This window comes from Bufo gargarizans, chromosome 4 (assembly GCF_014858855.1).
Source record: "Bufo gargarizans isolate SCDJY-AF-19 chromosome 4, ASM1485885v1, whole genome shotgun sequence".
Taxonomy (NCBI): domain Eukaryota; kingdom Metazoa; phylum Chordata; class Amphibia; order Anura; family Bufonidae; genus Bufo; species Bufo gargarizans.
In genome coordinates this window covers 217,141,004-217,159,923 of record NC_058083.1, presented here as the reverse complement: position 1 = coordinate 217,159,923, position 18,920 = coordinate 217,141,004, and the positions used below count along the sequence as shown (strand labels likewise).

The 18,920-nt window shown below is 44.7% G+C and overlaps 1 protein-coding gene across 2 annotated transcripts in view; it reads left to right on the top strand.

The window, feature by feature from the left end:
* CLCN2 (chloride voltage-gated channel 2) overlaps positions 1–18,920 on the top strand; it is a 139,649-nt gene that overhangs the window by 65,715 nt on the left and 55,014 nt on the right. For both annotated transcript variants that reach the window (XM_044289949.1, XM_044289948.1), the window contains exons 2-5: positions 5,111–5,267; positions 12,579–12,710; positions 15,438–15,566; positions 16,712–16,845. In XM_044289949.1, the coding sequence (XP_044145884.1) occupies positions 5,111–5,267; positions 12,579–12,710; positions 15,438–15,566; positions 16,712–16,845 (552 nt within the window). The remainder of the gene's footprint in view (positions 1–5,110; positions 5,268–12,578; positions 12,711–15,437; positions 15,567–16,711; positions 16,846–18,920) is intronic.

The window sequence follows — 18,920 nt, the reverse complement described above, 5'->3', positions numbered from 1 at the left end:
TTGCGGACCGCACATCACCGGCACTTAATAGAAAATGCCTAATCTTGTCCGAAATTGTGGACAAGAATAGGACATGTTCTATATTTTTCGGGATCGGAATTGCGGACCCGGAAGTGCGGATCCGCAATTCAGGATCCGGGCAGCACATCGTGCTGCCCCATAGGAATAAATGGGTCCGCAATTCCGTTCCACAAATTGTGGATAGAAATTGCGGACGTGTGAATGGAGCCTTATTTGTCATGCTCTGCATTTGTTATTTCTGATGAGATAAGGGCAAATAACAAAGATTTTTATTACATTTTGTTGCTTGTTCAATTTTTTTGCGTGTGTGTGGTGTATTTTTGCTTTTATTTTCCTTTAAATGGTTCCGGGCATACACACATTTCAGGTCACGCGGATGGTCCAGATTTCAGATTAGACTTTGGAGAGCCTTTCTTCTACACCTGGTACCTTGGCTTATTATATAGTAATGCAATAAAGTGTATTCATTGGAAAAAGAGCTGTCATTTTTGTATTGCTCCTTTCACTTCAGTACAAATTGCATTAATTATTTCCATCTAGTGATGTCCGGATCATGAACGAATCGTTCTTTTGAACCGATTCAGTTCACTGATCCGGAAGAGTCGGTTCCTCTGACTGAGCCGATCTGAATGAAACGGCTCAGTCAGATCAGCATACAGGCAGCAGCAGCCAGTGTAATAGCCCCGCCCTCCAACCAATCAGAGGCAGCCAGTGGACGCTAGCCCCGCCCCCTCCCGCCCTCCAACCAATCAGAGGCTACCAGCACAGGGGGAGTCGCAGGGACTCAGGAATCGTCTGAGTCTATTAGTTAAAAGAATCGAATGAGTCAGAGACTCATTCGATTCTTTTGAGTTAAAAGAACCGTGAGTCACCGAGTCCCTGCCAGGCTCCCTGCTCTGCGGCTCCCTGTAAGTCCGTCCGGGGGGGGGGGGGGGAGCTGAGCTGTGTGTGTACAGGGTACATGCAGCCGTGTAGCATCATGGTAGCAGAGCAGGAAGTCTGGTAGGGACTCGGTGACAATTCTTTTAACTAAAACTCTCAATTATCACAGTCTGCTCCACTGCAGCAGAGCTGTGTTTGCCAGAGCCAGTCCCTCCTGACCTTCGGTTCACTTGAGAGCCGACTCAGCAAGTGAACCGAAGATTCGATGAGCTGAACATGCGCATTGATCTTCAGTTCACTTGCTTCTGCCCTCTCAGGAAGTGAACCGAAGATCCGATTCATGAACCGATTCATTTGAAAGATCCGAACTTCCCATCACTATTTCCATCTGGTGGTTAAAAATCTGTCCTATTAATTTGCAGCTCCTTCAAAAATAAAAGGCGTTAAAATACCAGGTGTTTAAGGCTACTTTCATACTTGTGGCAGAGTGATCCAGCAAACAGTTCCATCACCGGAACTGCCTGTCGGATCTGGCAAAACATATGCCAACTGATGGCATTTCAAACAAAACAATAGCTGATCTAAAGAAAACACTGTGGAGCCTCATTGAGGAGTCTCAACACAGCAATCCAAAGTGCAAAGCTCCCTGGGAAATAGTAATATGCAAAATAACTGTGGAGCCCCAGTTATGGGTCTTCAACACAGAGTAAGGCCTCTTTCACACTTGCGTTGTCCGGATCCGGCGTGTACTCCACTTGCCGGAATTACACGCCGGATCCGGAAAAACGCAAGTGTACTGAAAGCATTTGAAGACGGATCCGTCTTCAAAATGCTTTCAGTGTTACTATGGCACCGAGGACGCTATTAAAGTCCTGGTTGCCATAGTAGTAGTGGGGAGCGGGGGAGCGGCATACTTACCATCCGTGCGGCTCCCGGGGCGCTCCAGAATGACGTCAGAGCGCCCCAGGCGCACGGATGACGTGTACATGCGATCACGTGATCCATGCGCTTGGGGCGCCCTGACGTCACTCTGGAGCGCCCCGGGAGCCGCACGGACGGTAAGTATGCTGCTCCCCGCTCCCCACTACACTTTACCATGGCTGCCAGGACTTTAGCGTCCCGGCAGCCATGGTAACCATTGAGAAAAAGCTAAACGTCGCATCCGGCAATGCGCCGAAACGACGTTTAGCTTAAGGCCGGATCCGGATCAATGCCTTTCAATGGGCATTCATTCCGGATCCGGCCTTGCGGCAAGTGTTCCGGATTTTTGGCCGGAGCAAAAAGCGCAGCATGCTGCGCTATTTGCTGCGGCCAAAAAACGTTCCGTTCCGGAACGGAAGACATCCTGATGCATCCTGAAGGACGGACTGTCCATTCAGAATGCATTAGGAAAATCCTGATCAGTATTCTTCCGGCATAGAGCCCCGACGACGGAACTCTATGCCGGAAGACTATAACGCAGGTGTGAAAGAGCCCTTAGCCAGATATCCTTCAAAGGAAGGAAAACCAAGCAAAGGGGTGTCTCCATTACAGAGATCACCAGATCCACCATATTAAGTGGTCCCTATGTCAAGATCCCGCTCTTTTACAAGCTTTAAGGATGTGACAGGTAAGACCTAAGCCAGTTATCCATCCACAGACATCTGTTTCAGGGTGTTGCCCCTCATCAGTGTGGAGTAGGATTCTGGCTAACCAGGAGCAATGCCTTGGAGACTACTCAAACAAAACAATAGCTAATCTTGGGGAGACCAACCACTAAAAACACAGTGGAGCATCATTTAGGAGTCTCAACACAGCAATCCAAAGTGCAAAGCTCCCTGGGAAACTGATCCGGCATTCAGGCAAGTCTTCAGTTTTTTTCGCCGGAGATAAAACCGCAGCATGCTGCGGTTTTATCTTTTGCCTGATCAGTCAGAAAGACTGAACTGAAGACATCCTGATGCATCCTGAATGGATTACTCTCCATTCAGAATGTATGGGGATATGACTGATCAGTTATTTTCCGACATTGAGCTCCTTTGACGGAACTCAGTGCCGGAAAAGAAAAACGCTAGTGTGAAAGTAACCTAAGCACACTCTTTTTAGGCAAAAACACCAGAAAAATGCCCCAGAAAAGGCTATAAAAACACATAACAAGTCAGGCAGATTTTGTTGGAAAAGGTTTTCTGTGACTGAAAGTCGATTCCATTAATTAGATTCCCCCTAAAAACAACTGTCACATAAAATTTTCTGCCATGTGTAGCAGCACCCTAAAAGCTGTTTTCTAATAGGCTAGGTTCACACCTGTGAAAAGCTAAATGGATACGTTCACCGACAGACTATAACGGGGTCCGGTCAAGATCCGTCTGGTTTCTGGCATGCGCGCCGGGTTTCAGCTGGACAAAAATTGGTTCACGCATCCTACTGCAGGCACTACTGTATGTAAATAATTATGTTTTCATTCATTGACATAAGGATAAAGATCTTGGAAACTGGGGAATTGAAACAAAAAGTGTACTAGAAAGTTGTATAACTCTTTTTGCATTGATTATTGGTCCAGGTTTGAAAGGTTACTTTGACAAAAACAGAAAAAATTTAATATAAGACAATATTATAAGAAATGTGTCAGTTTTTTCCTGCTTGTCATAGCCATCCTTCAACTAAGGTAGCTTATTACACTGGCAAGACTGTATTTCATTCCATTTACAGTAAGTTACCACTGGGGGGAGCTGTTGCTCAGCTGAGGCTTATTTCTCTTATATAAATTTGTGCCGATTATTATAGATATAAAGGCTTTGTCTTGTCAGTATTCTATGGTTTGGAATATAAAGACTGCTCATATATTGTACTTTTATAATATAAGAGAGCCATGTTTAGTATAAAGGCAAGAATATGAAACTAGTAAAATGTTGATTTTTTTATTTTACATTTTTTTATACAAAAAAAAACAGAAAGAATATTACAAGACGTGATTGCATTGAAAACCGGTATTGATACCTGTATACCGGTATTGATGCCCCTCCGTTGCTGTATTGCGGCCCGCATACGGCGGGTCCGCAATACACTGGCACCGGCCGTGTTCATTCCGCATCACAGATGCGGACCCATTCACTTGAATGGGTCCGCAAATCCGGAGATGCGGTGCGGAACGGAAGCACGGAACAGTACCCTACAGAAGCACTACGGAGAGCAAGTTCTATCTTTTTGGGTAACGGGCGGATCGCGGACCCCATTCAAGTGAATGGGGTCGCGATCCGCATGTGGTGCATTGTGGACCACAATTTACGGTCCACGGCATGGGCACTCAGGAGCAATAGTCGCGTGAAAAAGCCCTAAAGGAGAAACTGTGAGAAATAATTAACCCACAAGAAATTGCTCCTTCACAGGACAAGAAGATCTGCTGAAATGTCAGTGAGGTGGAAGTGGGGGGCTGAGGTTAATTATATAATATGCCATAGTAGGGGGTAGAATATCTTCACTAGGAGAACAAATGGAGCAGCCATGACTACTGTCACTCACAATTTTACTGGGGTAAAAGGTGAACTAAGAACTGAGGTCTTACCAAGCAGCCTGTGGAGTGACTGGAAGCACAGGAGTGTCCAGTTGTCCAAGGTAGCTGATTGGCAAAAATGGTTTAATACAAGTTGAACTGTCATGGCTGAACGAGCACTGACTGCTACATTAACTCCATTCGAGTCCCCAACCAGAAAGGGGAGAATTGGAGCAATTACCCTGAAAAAGAACCCTTTTCAGCAATTCTGCTGTTCCTGTCCATTTCCCCACTGTAAGTCATGGTGACATAGCTGTTACTCCCAATCGTTGCAAAAAAGATCCTTTCCCTAGTTACTTGGTCTCTTGCCTGTGTCTATAACATAATTGGGCAAATTTACTAATCCTGCAGACAGTGTAAACTTAAGGAGGATTTATACCGCACATTTCTCAGACCGTATCGGGAACAATCGTGGCTGCAATAATAGGCCCACGATCACCCCTCGTTCATCAAGGAAAGTGATCTTTCATGCAGCACATTAAATGATGGTTTCTGGGCAGCAGATCGTGATTTGCTGCACAGAAACAATGGATCTGTATGAGAACGAGCAATGGCGATGGATTACCAATATGTTTTTAGTTCTTTTCAAAAATGCTATATGATTTTCCATCTATGTAGTACAACTTGCAGGTTTGTGTATATACTGCAGACATTACTGATCAGTGTAACTTTTCTTAGATGTATGGACGGTACACTCAGGACCTTGGAGTTTATGCTAAAAAGGAAGCTGCTCGAATTCAGAAAGAAAGAGAACACCTTAAGCCAGGCAGAGAAGAACAACCACGGGTGGCAGAGCTGAGGGAATATGATGAGAGTCGCTGTGCCAAGTGTAGAAGTAAGTATGTCTGCAAAGAGTATGTGCTTTGGTAATGGTAGATGGTAGGACATGCCTGTTAGATATCTGTGACTGTGAGTACTCTGTGTATATGGAATCATTCCATGGACTGATTTATATCCACTGCTCAAAGAATCCATATGAGATCCCGTAGGACATTCTGTATCAGTGCATCCATTGCCGCCAAGTAGTGCAACAGACTGTCCTGGAGCTCACTGATGTCATAATACAGGTCTGGGAGAAGATCCCCCAGGACACCATCTGCCATCTCATCAGGAGCATGCCTAGACATTGTTGAAGGTGCATACAGGAATGTTGGGATTGTACATAATACCGTGTCACAATATTAGTTGCGGTGAAATTCGCAAAAACTGTGATTTGATTTTCAGGGTGATATAGAATCCACCTCACTATTGGTGTAACGGGGTGCCGAAGGCGCACTCGGTCTCCCATCAGCCGCAGACCTGCTGCTTAGCTTCGGGAGCGAGGATCTGTGTTTGACCTCGTTCCCAGGGCGGCTTTGCTAGCTGGGAGGCTCCCTGCTCCTAGGTCTGCCTTGAGCGCCGAGCTGATCACTCGGTGCTCGACTGGTCGGTCTGTCGGTCATGTGAAGCTGGCCATGTCACATGACCCTCACTCCCCACTATAAATACAGGCAGCCTGCTGGCCACAGGTTGCCTGTTAATTTCTAGGTTCCTGGCTATTTGTTGGATACCTGTGTACTTACCTGATCCTGTTCCCTGACGATCCTTTGCCTGCTCCTCCTGTACTGCGCATCCATCCTGGTATTATGACCTTGGCTCCCACCTGACTACTCTTTGTGGACTCCTCTGCTACTTCTCTACTCTCCTGGTATTTAACCCCGGCTTCTCCTGACCATTCTTTGCTTAACCCTTTGTACTGCGTAGCTCTCTTGGTTCTGACCCGGTCCGTTCACGTTCCGTATTTTGTCTTGTCTGTCTTGCCTGCACATATCCTAAGTAAGGGACTGTTGTCCAGTTGTCCCCTGTCATCAGGACTCGTGAGGCAAGTAGGCAGGGCCAGGGGTGAGGGTGGAGCGCAGTGGTCACTATCCTTCCCCCTGTGTGTGTGTGGACGTGACCGTTACAATTGGTTGATGGTTTTGGTTTTCATTGACTGTTAATAATTTATATAAGTAAAGAGGTGAACCCGGACATATCCCCTTTTTACACTCAGGCAGCCCCTGTGATATGAGCATCGAAGCATAGGGCAAGGGCTGTTTCTTTATATTTTCTACACTGCTAGGCGGAGGCTTCCGCCTAGCAATGTTCCCTGTGACATTACTGGCACTGATGGGCGGGCTTTAGCGCTGCCCTGGCCGTTTTACAGGCTAGGGCAGCTCTAAAGCCCGCCCATTAGTGCCGGTGATGTCACCAGGCTCCGCCTAGCTTTAACCATGGAGAGCCCGGTATGTCACCAGATCTCCAGAAAAAGCCTTTGCCTGCACAAGGAGAGCATGGTAGCATGAAATGCACCGATGCTCATGTAGGAGGGGCTGCCTGGGTGAAAACGGGGATATTTCTGGGTTCACCTCTGAACTCAGACAACCCCTTTTAACTCTTGCTATAGTATGGCTATGAGTTTGTGTTGGTCCTCGTACTTACATTAAAGGGGATCTGTCACCAGTAATCTCCCTATCCAACTCTTTGCATAGACACATAGCTGAAATACTTGCAGTTATATTGTTCATACTTATAGAGGCATTGTGGAAAATTGTGGAGCCCCTATAAAGTATAACACAGTGATGATCGTTGTACAAAAACACATTTCTCAGTCAGCTCTTCAGCTCTTGAGCAGATGTCCATTATAAGTGGGTATCTTTAAGGCCCCTTTCACACGTGAACGCATTGCACCCGCACTGAATCCGGACCCAATCATTTCAATGGGGCTGTGTACATGAGCAATGTTTTTCACGCAACGCAGGCCCCATAGAAATGAGAAGTGATAACTGGCATCCCTGTCGAGTTCGGTTTCTGATCGATATTGGAGGGGATAAAAGCCCATTCACTCTCACTTTGGCTGTAGGATTAGAGTATAGGGCGCTGATTTTATGTAGAAGCTTGGGTCCTAATCCGATTTGCTGTAATGTGGAATCTAGGAAGGTCCAGTGGACCTGGCAAAAGCCTTTTCGGCATCTACTGAAAGCAGGCATATCGGGGAAACATCAGATATTGCAATACTGGTGAGGATTAGGGTTTTGATCGTGTTATCTCATGCCTCCCTTAATCAATGAGATTGGCCTATAGTTAGCGGATATAGTGGGGTCTTTTCCTGATTTAGTTATAACACTGATATGAGCCTCCAGCATTGAGTAGTAAACTGGAACTCTGAGCTAATGCTTTTAAAGACCTTTGTCAAAAAGGGGGAAATGAGGTCGTTGAAGCGTTTGTAGAAAGTGGTTGTAAATCCATCGGGCCCTGGGCTTTTCCCAGACGGTGAATTCTTGATAATGGTCATCACTTCTCTGTCAGAAAAGTCCATGTCTAGTCCTTCTCTATCCTGTTTGGGTAATGTGGGTAGCGCTGTTTCGGAGATATATTCATCTATGCATGTAGAAAGGGCAGAATGTGACATGTCTGAGAATTGCCCTTTGATGTTATAAAGATGCAAGTAATAAGATCGAAATACCTCTAATATCTCTATGGAGTTGTGTGTGGCTTTGCCTCTAGATTTCTTGATATGAGGAATAAAAGTTAGTGATGATTGAGGATGTAAAAGGTGGGCTAGCGGTCTGCCACATTTGTTAGAGTATTCATAAAAGAAACGTTTCCCCTGATCCTGAATTTTTTATATTGTTGGTCTATCAAATCTTTAATGGAATCTCTGACTTTAAGTAATTCTACATGCGTCACAGGTGACAGTGTTTGTTTATGCAGTGCGTCTAGGCTGTGAGCCTGGGCGAGGAGGTTAGTGATTTTATGAGCTCTTTTTTCAACCGTGTGCCATGTTTTATAAAGATTCCACTAAGGACGCACTTCAGTGCTTCCCACTGCAAGGGTAGAGAAGTAGCATCAGTGGCATGAATCTGCAAAAAGTCTTCAATAGTTTTTTGAATGTCTGCCGCACATACTACATCCTTAAGGAAGTTGTCTTTTAGCCTCCAGTTCCATGGCTTAGGGGCTGTATCGGGTAGTTCTACCGCCAGGTAAATCGGTGCATGTTCAGAGAGCAGTATGTCCCTGATAGAGGCCTGCAGTTTCCATGCTAGGGTGTGGTGACTAACAACGGAGAGGTCTATGCGGCTATAGGGTTGGTCGGGGGGAAGGGGAGAGAAAATAATGTATAATCTTTACCTTGTGGATGAAGAATCCGCCAAATATCTACAAGCTGGAGAGAGTGTGGATGCAAAAGTAAGGATCTCAGTTGCTGGCACTCTGACCTGTAGAGGAATCCATAAGTGGATCCATTGTAAAGTTAAAGGCTCCACCGACTATCACCTGTCCCTCAGCAAACTAGGACAGTTGGCATAGGAAATATCTGCAAGTAGAAAGCTGTCTCTGGTTAGGCAGGTACCAATTAACCACAATGATTAAGGTTGAGTAAATCTGCAACTTAAGAAAAATAAAGCTCCCCTCTCCATCCATCGCCACGTCCACCACAGTCCCGTGAAGGGATTTGTGCAAGCCCACAGAGACTCCCCTCAAACTCGAGTCGGAGATCGGGTTATGATGCCATTGTGTAAAGTACTTATCCTGTAGCACCGGCACATGCCCTTTTTTAAAATGTGTTTCCTGCAGGAGCACGATGTGTGTTCTCTGTTTATGCATATGGTAGAGGATCTGAGACCTATTTTGAGGAGTGCTGAATCCCTGAACATTCAGGGATCCTATTTTTAAGGAGGTAATCTTTCTTAGATACAAGTGTGATAAAATAAATGGATAAAGTGAAAAAGAGAGGAGAAAAAAAGGGGGGGGGAGAAGAGGGAGGGTGGAAGCATTAAAAAGTGGAAAGAAAGAAAGATGGAAAGAAAGCAGGTAAGAAAGAAAAAAGGAAAGGAAACGTTAAGACGGGTAAAGATGAAGAGTAAGACTTGGGAGATATTGAATTGAAGAGAAAATGGCAGGAGAGATTTCCAAGTCAAGTCCAATACTTAGATTGGAGATTTCAGGATAATGCTAAGGACATAGAAAGGAGCGAAAAGTATATCTCACATCAAGAGAGACGTGAGTCCCTATGTGGAATCAAGCTTTTAACAGAGGAGCTGCCTCTTCAGAACAGGAGGGACCCTGTATGATAATCTGCAGAATAATAATAAAATATGAACATCACTATATGACCATTAACATCTAGCGAGCCATAAGCCCTTACTCATAAAGTTATTCTATTAAGATAAACATGTCTTAAGGGCTAGTAACATCTATATGATTTTTGACACTGTGCCTATTAGGGCTAAACCCCAAGGGACCGGGCCCCCCAAAGAAGGAAGCTGCGTCCCCCGAATCCAACCAACACAGAGGGGCCATGCAAACATCTCAACATTTGCGAACATATAACAGGTCCGAACCAAGGCCCCACTTCGAATTTTGCTGTTAAATTCAACGACAAATTCAAATCCAGGCGTATGTATCAACAACACATACATCTATGTCTAGAATGTTTGGCGAGGGCCCTGAGCGGCCTCAGTACGTGGAGCCCTCAGCCCCAGCATCCCCCCCAAGCCGGCCACCCACCACATCTCCCCTCCAGGGCCTAGCTCGGCTAAACCAAGCATCAACAATAAACATTATTTTAAAACTCTGAGACAGCTTCTAAAGTAAACGTATTGAGCAAATTGCCGGAGTATCCTCCAACAGGCCCGGACGGCTATGTTTCCTGACAGTCTCCCTCCATGAGGGCACCAGCCAACCCAGCTTGTTTGCTGGTAGTGCGACACGCTTTCAATCGTGGTGGTTTGGCTTCCATCTGAGGCATTGGTGCTGTATCCCTCAGGATTCTGTTGGGAAGAGAGGGCCATTCCGAGATCTCAGCTAATGCAATATTTAACGCTGCAGAGAAGGTTGGTAAACCACTGGGGTGTCGCAGGACCACCATCTGACCATTTACGCGGGCTTGTAGGAGGGAAAGGTATGGGCATAAGGCTTTCCGTTTTAGTAAAGTAGAGCGTGAAAAGTCTGACAGAAGTTGTATGGTGGAATCTCTAAATTGCACTTGACCAGCTTCTCTGGCTTTCTTCATTATGGCTTTCTTTTGTTGGTAGTGGTGCACTCGGCAAATCACATCTGTAACTCTGTTTGGAGAAGTAGGTTTAGGCCGCAGGGCGCGATGGATTCTATCTAGCTCCAGGGGTGTATCTGGAGGGACCCTTAAGAGGTTGTCAAAGATAGAGCGTAGTGTGCTCTCTAAGTCCCCCTTGGTGCCACTTCTTCAGAAAGGCCTCGCACTCTGATATTATTACGGCTCCCTCTGTTCTCAGCATCGTCTAACATGTCTGCAGGGTGCTGTATTTGGAAAGCATGTGAGGTTATGGAAGCATCTTGAGCTTCTTGTTTAGCAGCCACTGCTGTTACAGATTGTGCCATGGATGTCACTTTTGCCTCCAGGGAATGCAACTCGTTCCTAATATTTTTAACTTCTGCCCTATAGGCCCTTTCTAATCTGGAAATATATGACCCCATGTCATCCCTGGTTGGAATGGTGGAAATGCATGCATGTAAATCTCTTGTTCAGTGAGGGTCGAGGTCTACGTGGCAGCCTGTGTAGCCATGATGTTTGTGGTCGGAGATTTACCCACAGGGAATACTGGAGTGGTATCATGGGCTGTGGGACTCGGCGAGTGTTGTTCAAATAAGGGAGATTTTTCCCATTCCCCATCTCCCCACTCACTTGGTGTAGCCGAGGAAATGGCGGCTTCCCGCGCTGAGGGTTAAATAATAATAAAAAAATTACTTACTGCATCCACTTGATCGCGCTGCTGTTACTGTCTTCTTTCTTCTTCTTGCAGGACCTGCAAAAGGACCTGCGGTGACATCAGCACAGGTCCTGCTGAATGAATGGAAGGATCTTCTATCTTCATTCAGCAGGACCTGCACTGACGTCACCGGGCTCACCAGGTAGTGAGCGCGATGACGTCAGCGCAGGTCCTTTTGCAGGTCCTGCAAAAAGAAGAAAGAAGACGATAATGGCTGCGTGATCAAGTGGATGAGGTCTTTTTTTATTATTTTTTAACCCTTAATGGACCTTTTACTTAGCATTCTGTATTAAAGAATGCTATTATTTTCCATTATAACCATGTTATAATGGAAAATAATAAAGTAAATTGACTTTAATGGGGTCCCGGGGCTCATCTCATCATCTCCTTAGCAACTATCCGTGAAAATCGCATTGCATTCGCACTTGCTTCCGGAAGCAATGCCATTTTCACGCAGCCCCATTCACTTCTATGGGGCCTGCGTTGCTTGAAAAACGCAGAATATAGAGCATGCTGCGATTTTCACGCAACGCACAAGTGATGTGTGAAAAATATTGCTCATGTACACAGCCCTATTGAAATGAATGGGTCAGAATTCAGTGCGGGTGCAACGTGTGCACGTCGCGCATTGCACCTGCATGGAAAACTCGCCCGTGTGAAAGGGGCCTTAGAAAGTGAAAATTGAGCCATGGCTGGAGTTTTTAGCAGAGGTGGAACTTGAAGCTCCTGTGTGCCAGTTCAATATCTGTAACAGGGCCCCCACCTACCATGTACAACACTAGTGTCTTCTTCTGACGCATATGTTGGCCCCTCTCAGGCACTCCCATATAGCTATGGCCCTTGTTTTCAGTTTTGATTATTTTGTCAACGGCCAACGTTCGCACCTTGTATTAGTACATATGTAGGCTAAATCTGGAGGGAGGCCTCATGGGATATCGAATGCAAACTTTGGGGGTCTCTGAGCAAAAGAGGCACAGCTTAAGCGGATCCAATCTTTGTGCTCTTGGTGCATGTCATCGGGTGGGCTTGGTCCGTCACAACAACACTCCTATATAGAAATCTACAGGGAGTCAGCATTGGGTGAAATGATCAGATGTGGAGCAGAGTTTTCTTTAATCCAACATTCAGTTTTTCAGCTAATAACAAGACTAGGTACATAGTGACTTTGACCCTGATCACATTTGTTTGCATCACATTACGATGCAGCGTCTCGATACAGCCAAAGGCGTTTACAAGCATTGCATGAGATGGGCTTATACTGCTTGTTGTTAACTGAAATGACACAAATTGGATTAAAGGAACTGACTATTTACAGTAACTGCTGTCGCCCATCCCCTGACTTTATGGTAGACTTTAACTCTTCATTTTCCGCCTTTTTCCAGTCTGCTGTGTACACTCACAACGGATTATTCTGTCTCGTATTGGAGAAGACTGGATTTTCCTTATTTTGCTGGGTTTACTGATGGCTTTGGTCAGCTGGGTCATGGATTTCACAATTGCAGTGTGTTTACAAGGTGAGAGAATTGTGATATATCTATTCTGATATTGAAAGGGATTGTCTCACTTCATCAAACAGCATTTATTATGCAGAGCAAGTTAATACCAGACACTTACTTATGTGTTATTATTATCCATGTTACAATCACATTATACACTGCTCGTTTCCATGGTTACGACCACCCTGCAATCTATCATTGGTGGTCATGCTTGCACACTATCAGAAAAAGCAGTAGCCTATGTGCGATCCCACAGTCCCAGCATGCTTTTTTCTATAGTGTGCCACCACTGATGGATTGCAGGGTGGTCGTAACCATGGAAACGAGCAGTGTATAATGTGATGGAAAAATGAATGAAGACCGCAAAGGAGGCAATATGGACAATCACAATACATTAGTAAGTGGCTTGTATTAACTTTCTCTACATAATAAATGCTATTTGCTGAAGTGAGACAACCACTTTAATGTTTCTTTTTTCCAAGCTATTCACAAATTCCTGCAAGCAAAATATCAATTAATAAAAAATACACTTGTTTTTTTAAATGCATGTCCACGGTAAACTACCTTTTGGGAAGAGACAATTTTCATTTCTTAGCCTACCCGCAGATTTTTTTTTTATTACAGGAACATTTTCCTGTGTCATCGAATAGCTTTAAAAAAAATAAAATTTAACCTTTTATTAAACATTGTTTTATAAGTACATGAAATGAAATACATGGAAAGGTCATGAATATCCGATCGGTGGGGGTCCGACACCTGCTGCTTGAGGAGACTTTCATCTTTTACCAGGCACAGTGCCATGCATTATTTAGCGCCTGTGCTTGATATTGCAACTTAGGGCTCATTCAGACGGCCGTATGCTGTCCGCAAAAATGTGGATCCGTTTTTTTGCGGATTAGATGCTGTCCCATTCACTTCTATGGGGCCTTTTCTTCCATTGCACGGCTCAGAAAAAAAAATTAAACATGTCCTATACTTGTCAGTGAAAATCAGGACAGTCTTATTAAAGTCTATAGATCAGCAAAAAAACGGAATGCAATCGTTTTTTTGCGGACATGCTGAACTGTCCGCAAAAAAAGATCTACATTTTTGCAGACATAATATGGCCCTCTGAATGAGCCCTTAGTCCCATTCACTTGAATGGGCTTCAGCTGCAGAAAGGCCATGTGACCAATGGACATGACAGGCCGTGAAAGAGGCCACAGTGCTACCTGAGTACTGCTGCCCCTTCCAACAGCTGATCAGCGGGGGTGCTGGGAGTCAGACCCCCACCAATCAGATATCAATGATCTATCTTGAGGAAGGGTTATCTACATTTAGCTCCCAGAAAAACCATAACATTTTAAAAGTACTGTAATATAGTTATTTCTGATCTTGTCCGGGACTGGCGGTTGCAGTTGACAAGAAAATAGAATGTATCTGGAGGTGGTCAGATATCCCCCCATATAAACAGCCACTGGCCAGTTACCAGCATCGGTTAAAAGTCGGACATGCAGTACTTTTAGTCCGGCGGCCTTTCGCCGTGCTGCATTGGAGCTCCGCCCCCCATCCCCATTATAGCCAATGGGGACGGAGCGGCGGCACGTCCTGCCGCTAGTGTGAAAGTAACCTAATTCTAGTCCTAGTCATGTCTTTTGATTTGTACATGGACCCTCTGAACTGTAAACCGCAGCTGAATATGGTGGTGCTATATAAATTGTTATAATATTATTATTAAAAAACAATACAATTGAAAAGCCAGAAATATACGGTACATTGGAAAAATCTGCTGTGTATTTGCCGTGGATTCCTCTGCATAAAATCCAAGTCTGACCCACTGATTTCTGCCATGGGTTCGTACTTTGAGTGATGTGGATCCAATGCAGCGACTTGAGGCTCATTCAGGAAGGGGCATGAAATTTATGGCCATATTAATGGCAGCCAAGATAGCTACTGTGTGGACCACGCACTGAAATACACATTGAAATATTTGCTGTGTGAACATGCCCTAACCATTGATGCTATCTGTTGTCCAACTCTGAAAGCTGCATTAATTGTGTTTTCTCTGTGGCAGGGCCCCTGCGCACAAATTTGGTGTGATGTTTTTTGCCCACTGAAAAAACGCCATAGAAACCGCTTGTAGTTTTATGGGGTTTTTTTTGTTTTGTTTTTGGGACTGCTTTCCCTATAGAGGAGATGGAAACACAACATGGTACATTCTGACACATACACTGGAGAGACAAAAATGCCACAAATTAGAAAAAATTATGCCACTGTTGTCCGCCCTGATTATGCCACTTCTGTGGTTTTAGTGATTATTTTTTTTTGCTATTTTTTGGGTTGTTTTTTCTTTCTAATTTGTGGCATTTTTGTCTCTCCAGTGTATGTGTCAGAATGCACCATGTTAAATCTTTTGGCGTCTTTTCTGTCGTGTTTCGGTCTCCTGTATAAAAAAAATACAATAAAACTACAAGCGGTTTCTATGGCGTTTTTTCAGTGGGCAAAAAACATCACACCAAATTTGTGCACAGAGAAAACATCATTAATGCAGCTTTCAGAGTTGGGCATTTTGGGTACCTGGAGAGGGTCACTGTAGGCAGTGATGTGAATGAGCTGAGCCAAGCACCAGGATCTCACCAGGCACTTCAATCTGGTGTATTGTCCTAATCTTGGATCTTGTCCATCCATTTATAGTCTGCATGTTATGAGCTATTTGTTCTACCTTTTTATAACTTTGTCTTGCTTCTGTCATATCTTCCTTCACAGCTCACAAATGGATGTACGGCGGTTTAGAGAGCAATGTCTTTCTGCAGTACTTGGCCTGGATCACATATCCCGTTGTCCTCATCACTTTCTCTGCAGGCTTCACACAGATTCTGGCACCTCAGGCTGTAGGTACGTGCAAACACCTCATTTGTACCCTTGTGTCACATATTGACAGGCACTCTGCGAGGTTTCTGCTGAAATATTAGCAAAATTCTCGCAGACTGAGGTTTTGATGTACAGTTTTCATCAATGTTTGAGAACCAGAGGTCCAATTTCTTAGCAGTTTATTCTTGCTATGTAAATATTTATTAGACAGCCTTGACTTCCTACTTCCACATTGTCCTTAGCTAACCATATAGTTTCATCAAATCTCTGAAAGTTTTAGGTTCTGAAATATGCAAAAAAAGTGATTTCCACCCCCGACAGCTGTAGCTGGCTTCTTTTTTCCCCCCTTTTAGCAGGTATTTATCTGTCTATTGTGATAAAATAACCACTAGTCAAAAGCATCAGTCCATTATCTGCATTGAGACCGTTCACCCCTGCTGCGCAATCTGACATTTTCCTTCTTATATTTATAGTACTGTTATTTTCTGACTTTTTCCACCATGTTCCACCTAGCCTTTCAGGTTGAACAAGTCCTGTTCAATAATAGAATCTCCTGTTCTTTGAATTTCATAGTTAATTTGTCATGTCTTAAGCAATGGTTTCCTAAAGAGCTTCCGTCTTCTTCAGATTTGTACCTATGAGACTGTCTGACCTGTTACATGTGCGCTTAGCAGCTGAAGGCATCTATGTTGGTCCCATGTTCATATGTGTCTGCATTTCTGAGAAAAAGTATGTTTTATTATATGCAAATAAGACTTCAAGAGCAACGGGGGCGTTGTCATTACACCTAGACGCCCAGCTATCTCTGGAACTGCCGCACTACCAGCACTTTGATTGACAGGGCCAGATGTGATCATGTTTACACTGCCTGGCCCTGTCAATAAAAGTGCAGAGGGGTGCAGCCTTTACAGAGAGAGCAGAGCCTCTAGGTGTAATGGCAACGCCCCCGTTGCTCCCAAAGGCTCATTTGCATATGTTAAAATATAATTTTTCTCAGTAATGCGGACATGTATGAACATAGGACCAACACAGATGTCTTCAGCTGCCACGTGCACATGTAACAGGTCAGACAGTGTCATAGGTACAAATCTACTGACAGATCCCTTTAAGTGATTGTGTTATACAGCAATTGTCTATATGAACCAGGAGTTTCATTTGATATCTCACAGGGTCTGGCATACCAGAAATGAAGACTATCCTACGTGGTGTGGTGCTCAAGGAATATCTAACACTTAAAACATTTGTTGCTAAAGTCATTGGACTGACTTGTGCCCTTGGAAGTGGAATGCCATTAGGAAAGGAAGTGAGTATGGAGTTCCAGGGAACGTGTCGGGCTTTACTCCCGTAAACCAGCACCACCAAGTTACTCTGCTCTTTAATAGCTTTACCTCATGCTTTTTGATAAATTATATGCCATAGCTTTATGGATAATTATTGTAATCATGCACATTCTTTATGGTAGTTACCCACAAATACTCCAAACAGTTTACAGGCTTTATCTTGGTTCCAGCAGGTGTAAGCATTAACTTTGGCAGGCAAACCCCTCTCTGCTGCATCTGTTGCTCTCTGGCTCTACTGTGCTGACAGGTTAGCTGTATAATTTAGATTTCTCTGGGTGCTGCAACTTCTCTCTGTAGTCTGAATCTAGACTGGTCCAGGGAACTTTACTTCTGGCTTCAGATGCTTCAAGCTGTGGCCTCCACATCCAGCAGAGCTGAAGGGGCGACATGCCCAGCCCTTGCTTCCTTACCCTAGCAGGTTGTAAGCTAGACTTTCCCCTAGCAGTAACTCTAGTAACTCTAACTAACTAGTCTCCACCCTCCCTGCAGCAAGCGAGACACGCCCACCACACCACAGAGGGGGGTGTTAGAATGGAAGGGAAAGCCCCATTCTATATACCTGTAACTCTGCCATTTATGCTGCCACCTGCTGGTGAACCAGGCATATTACATTTGAACATAACAGTTGCAAAATAGATAATGCACATTGTTTGGACCTGGAATAAATACATAGGATGACACTATATTAGTCCATTAAAGATAGTAGAAAGGTGCAGAAGTAGTAATGCCACCCTGCGGCGTTACACTTAGGCTCCTTTCACACTAGCGTTCGTCGGTCCGCTCGTGAGCTCCATTTGAAGGAGCTCACGAGCGGACCCGAACGCCTCCGTCCAGCCCTGATGCAGTCTGAATGGAGCGGATCCGCTCAGACTGCATCAGTCTGGCGGCGTTCAGCCTCCGCTCCGCTCGCCTCCGCACGGACAGGCGGACAGCTGAACGCTGCTTGCAGCGTTCAGCTGTCCGCCTGGCCGTGCGGAGGCGAGCGGATCCGTTTAGACTTACAATGTAAGTCAATGGGAACGGATCCGCTTGAAGATGTCACCATATGGCTCAATCTTCAAGCGGATCCGTCCCCCATTGACTTTACATTGAAAGTCTGAACGGATCCGCTCAGGCTACTTTCACACTTAGAATTTTTTCTAAGTTATTAATGCAGACGGATCCGTACTGAACGGAGCCTCCGTCTGCATTAATATGATCGGATCCGTTCAGAACGGATCCGATCGAACGCTAGTGTGAAAGTAGCCTTATCTGTAGTCCTACTTATGTATTACCTCAGATAATAGTCCAAGATTGTGGTGACAGAGAAGGCTGACTGCTAGCTTTTGTGTATAACCAGCTTTAGGCTACTTTCACACTTGCGATTTTGCCTGATCCGGCAGGGCTCAGCAAAAAACGCATCTGTTCTGATAATACAACCGTCTGCATCCGTTATTAATGGATCTGGTTGCATTATCTTTAAAATAGCAATGTCGGATCCGTCAGGAACACCATTGAAAGTCAATGGGGGGACGGATCCGTTTACTATTGTGTCCGCGAAAACTCTGCATCCCATGACGGAAAGAAAACCGCAGCTTGCTGCAGTTTGCTCTCTACGGTATGGGAACGCAACCAAATGGAACGGAATGCTTTTCGGAGCATTCCATTCTGTTCTGTTCCATTTTGTCCCTATTGACAATGAATGGGGACAAAACAGAAGCGTTTTTGTCCGGTATTGAGATTCTCTGCCGGATCTCGATACCGGAAAAGAGAAACGCTAGTATGAAAGTAGCCTTAGCTTAATAATTGAGACTTCTGTGGATGTGGCTTCTAGATGTAATGAACACGTTATTCTTCTATCCATCCACAATACATTTTCCTTGTATCCTTCGATGAGGGCCCATTACAGTGGAATACATTTGCGTGTTTGAGTTCGCCTCTTCATGAAAAAACAATTACACTAAACTGCTACTGGTGGGGGCTAATATTCACATGAATCCTTAATGATCTGTAGCCAATGTTACGGCTGCATCACCAGTGACTGGGAGATGATGGTATT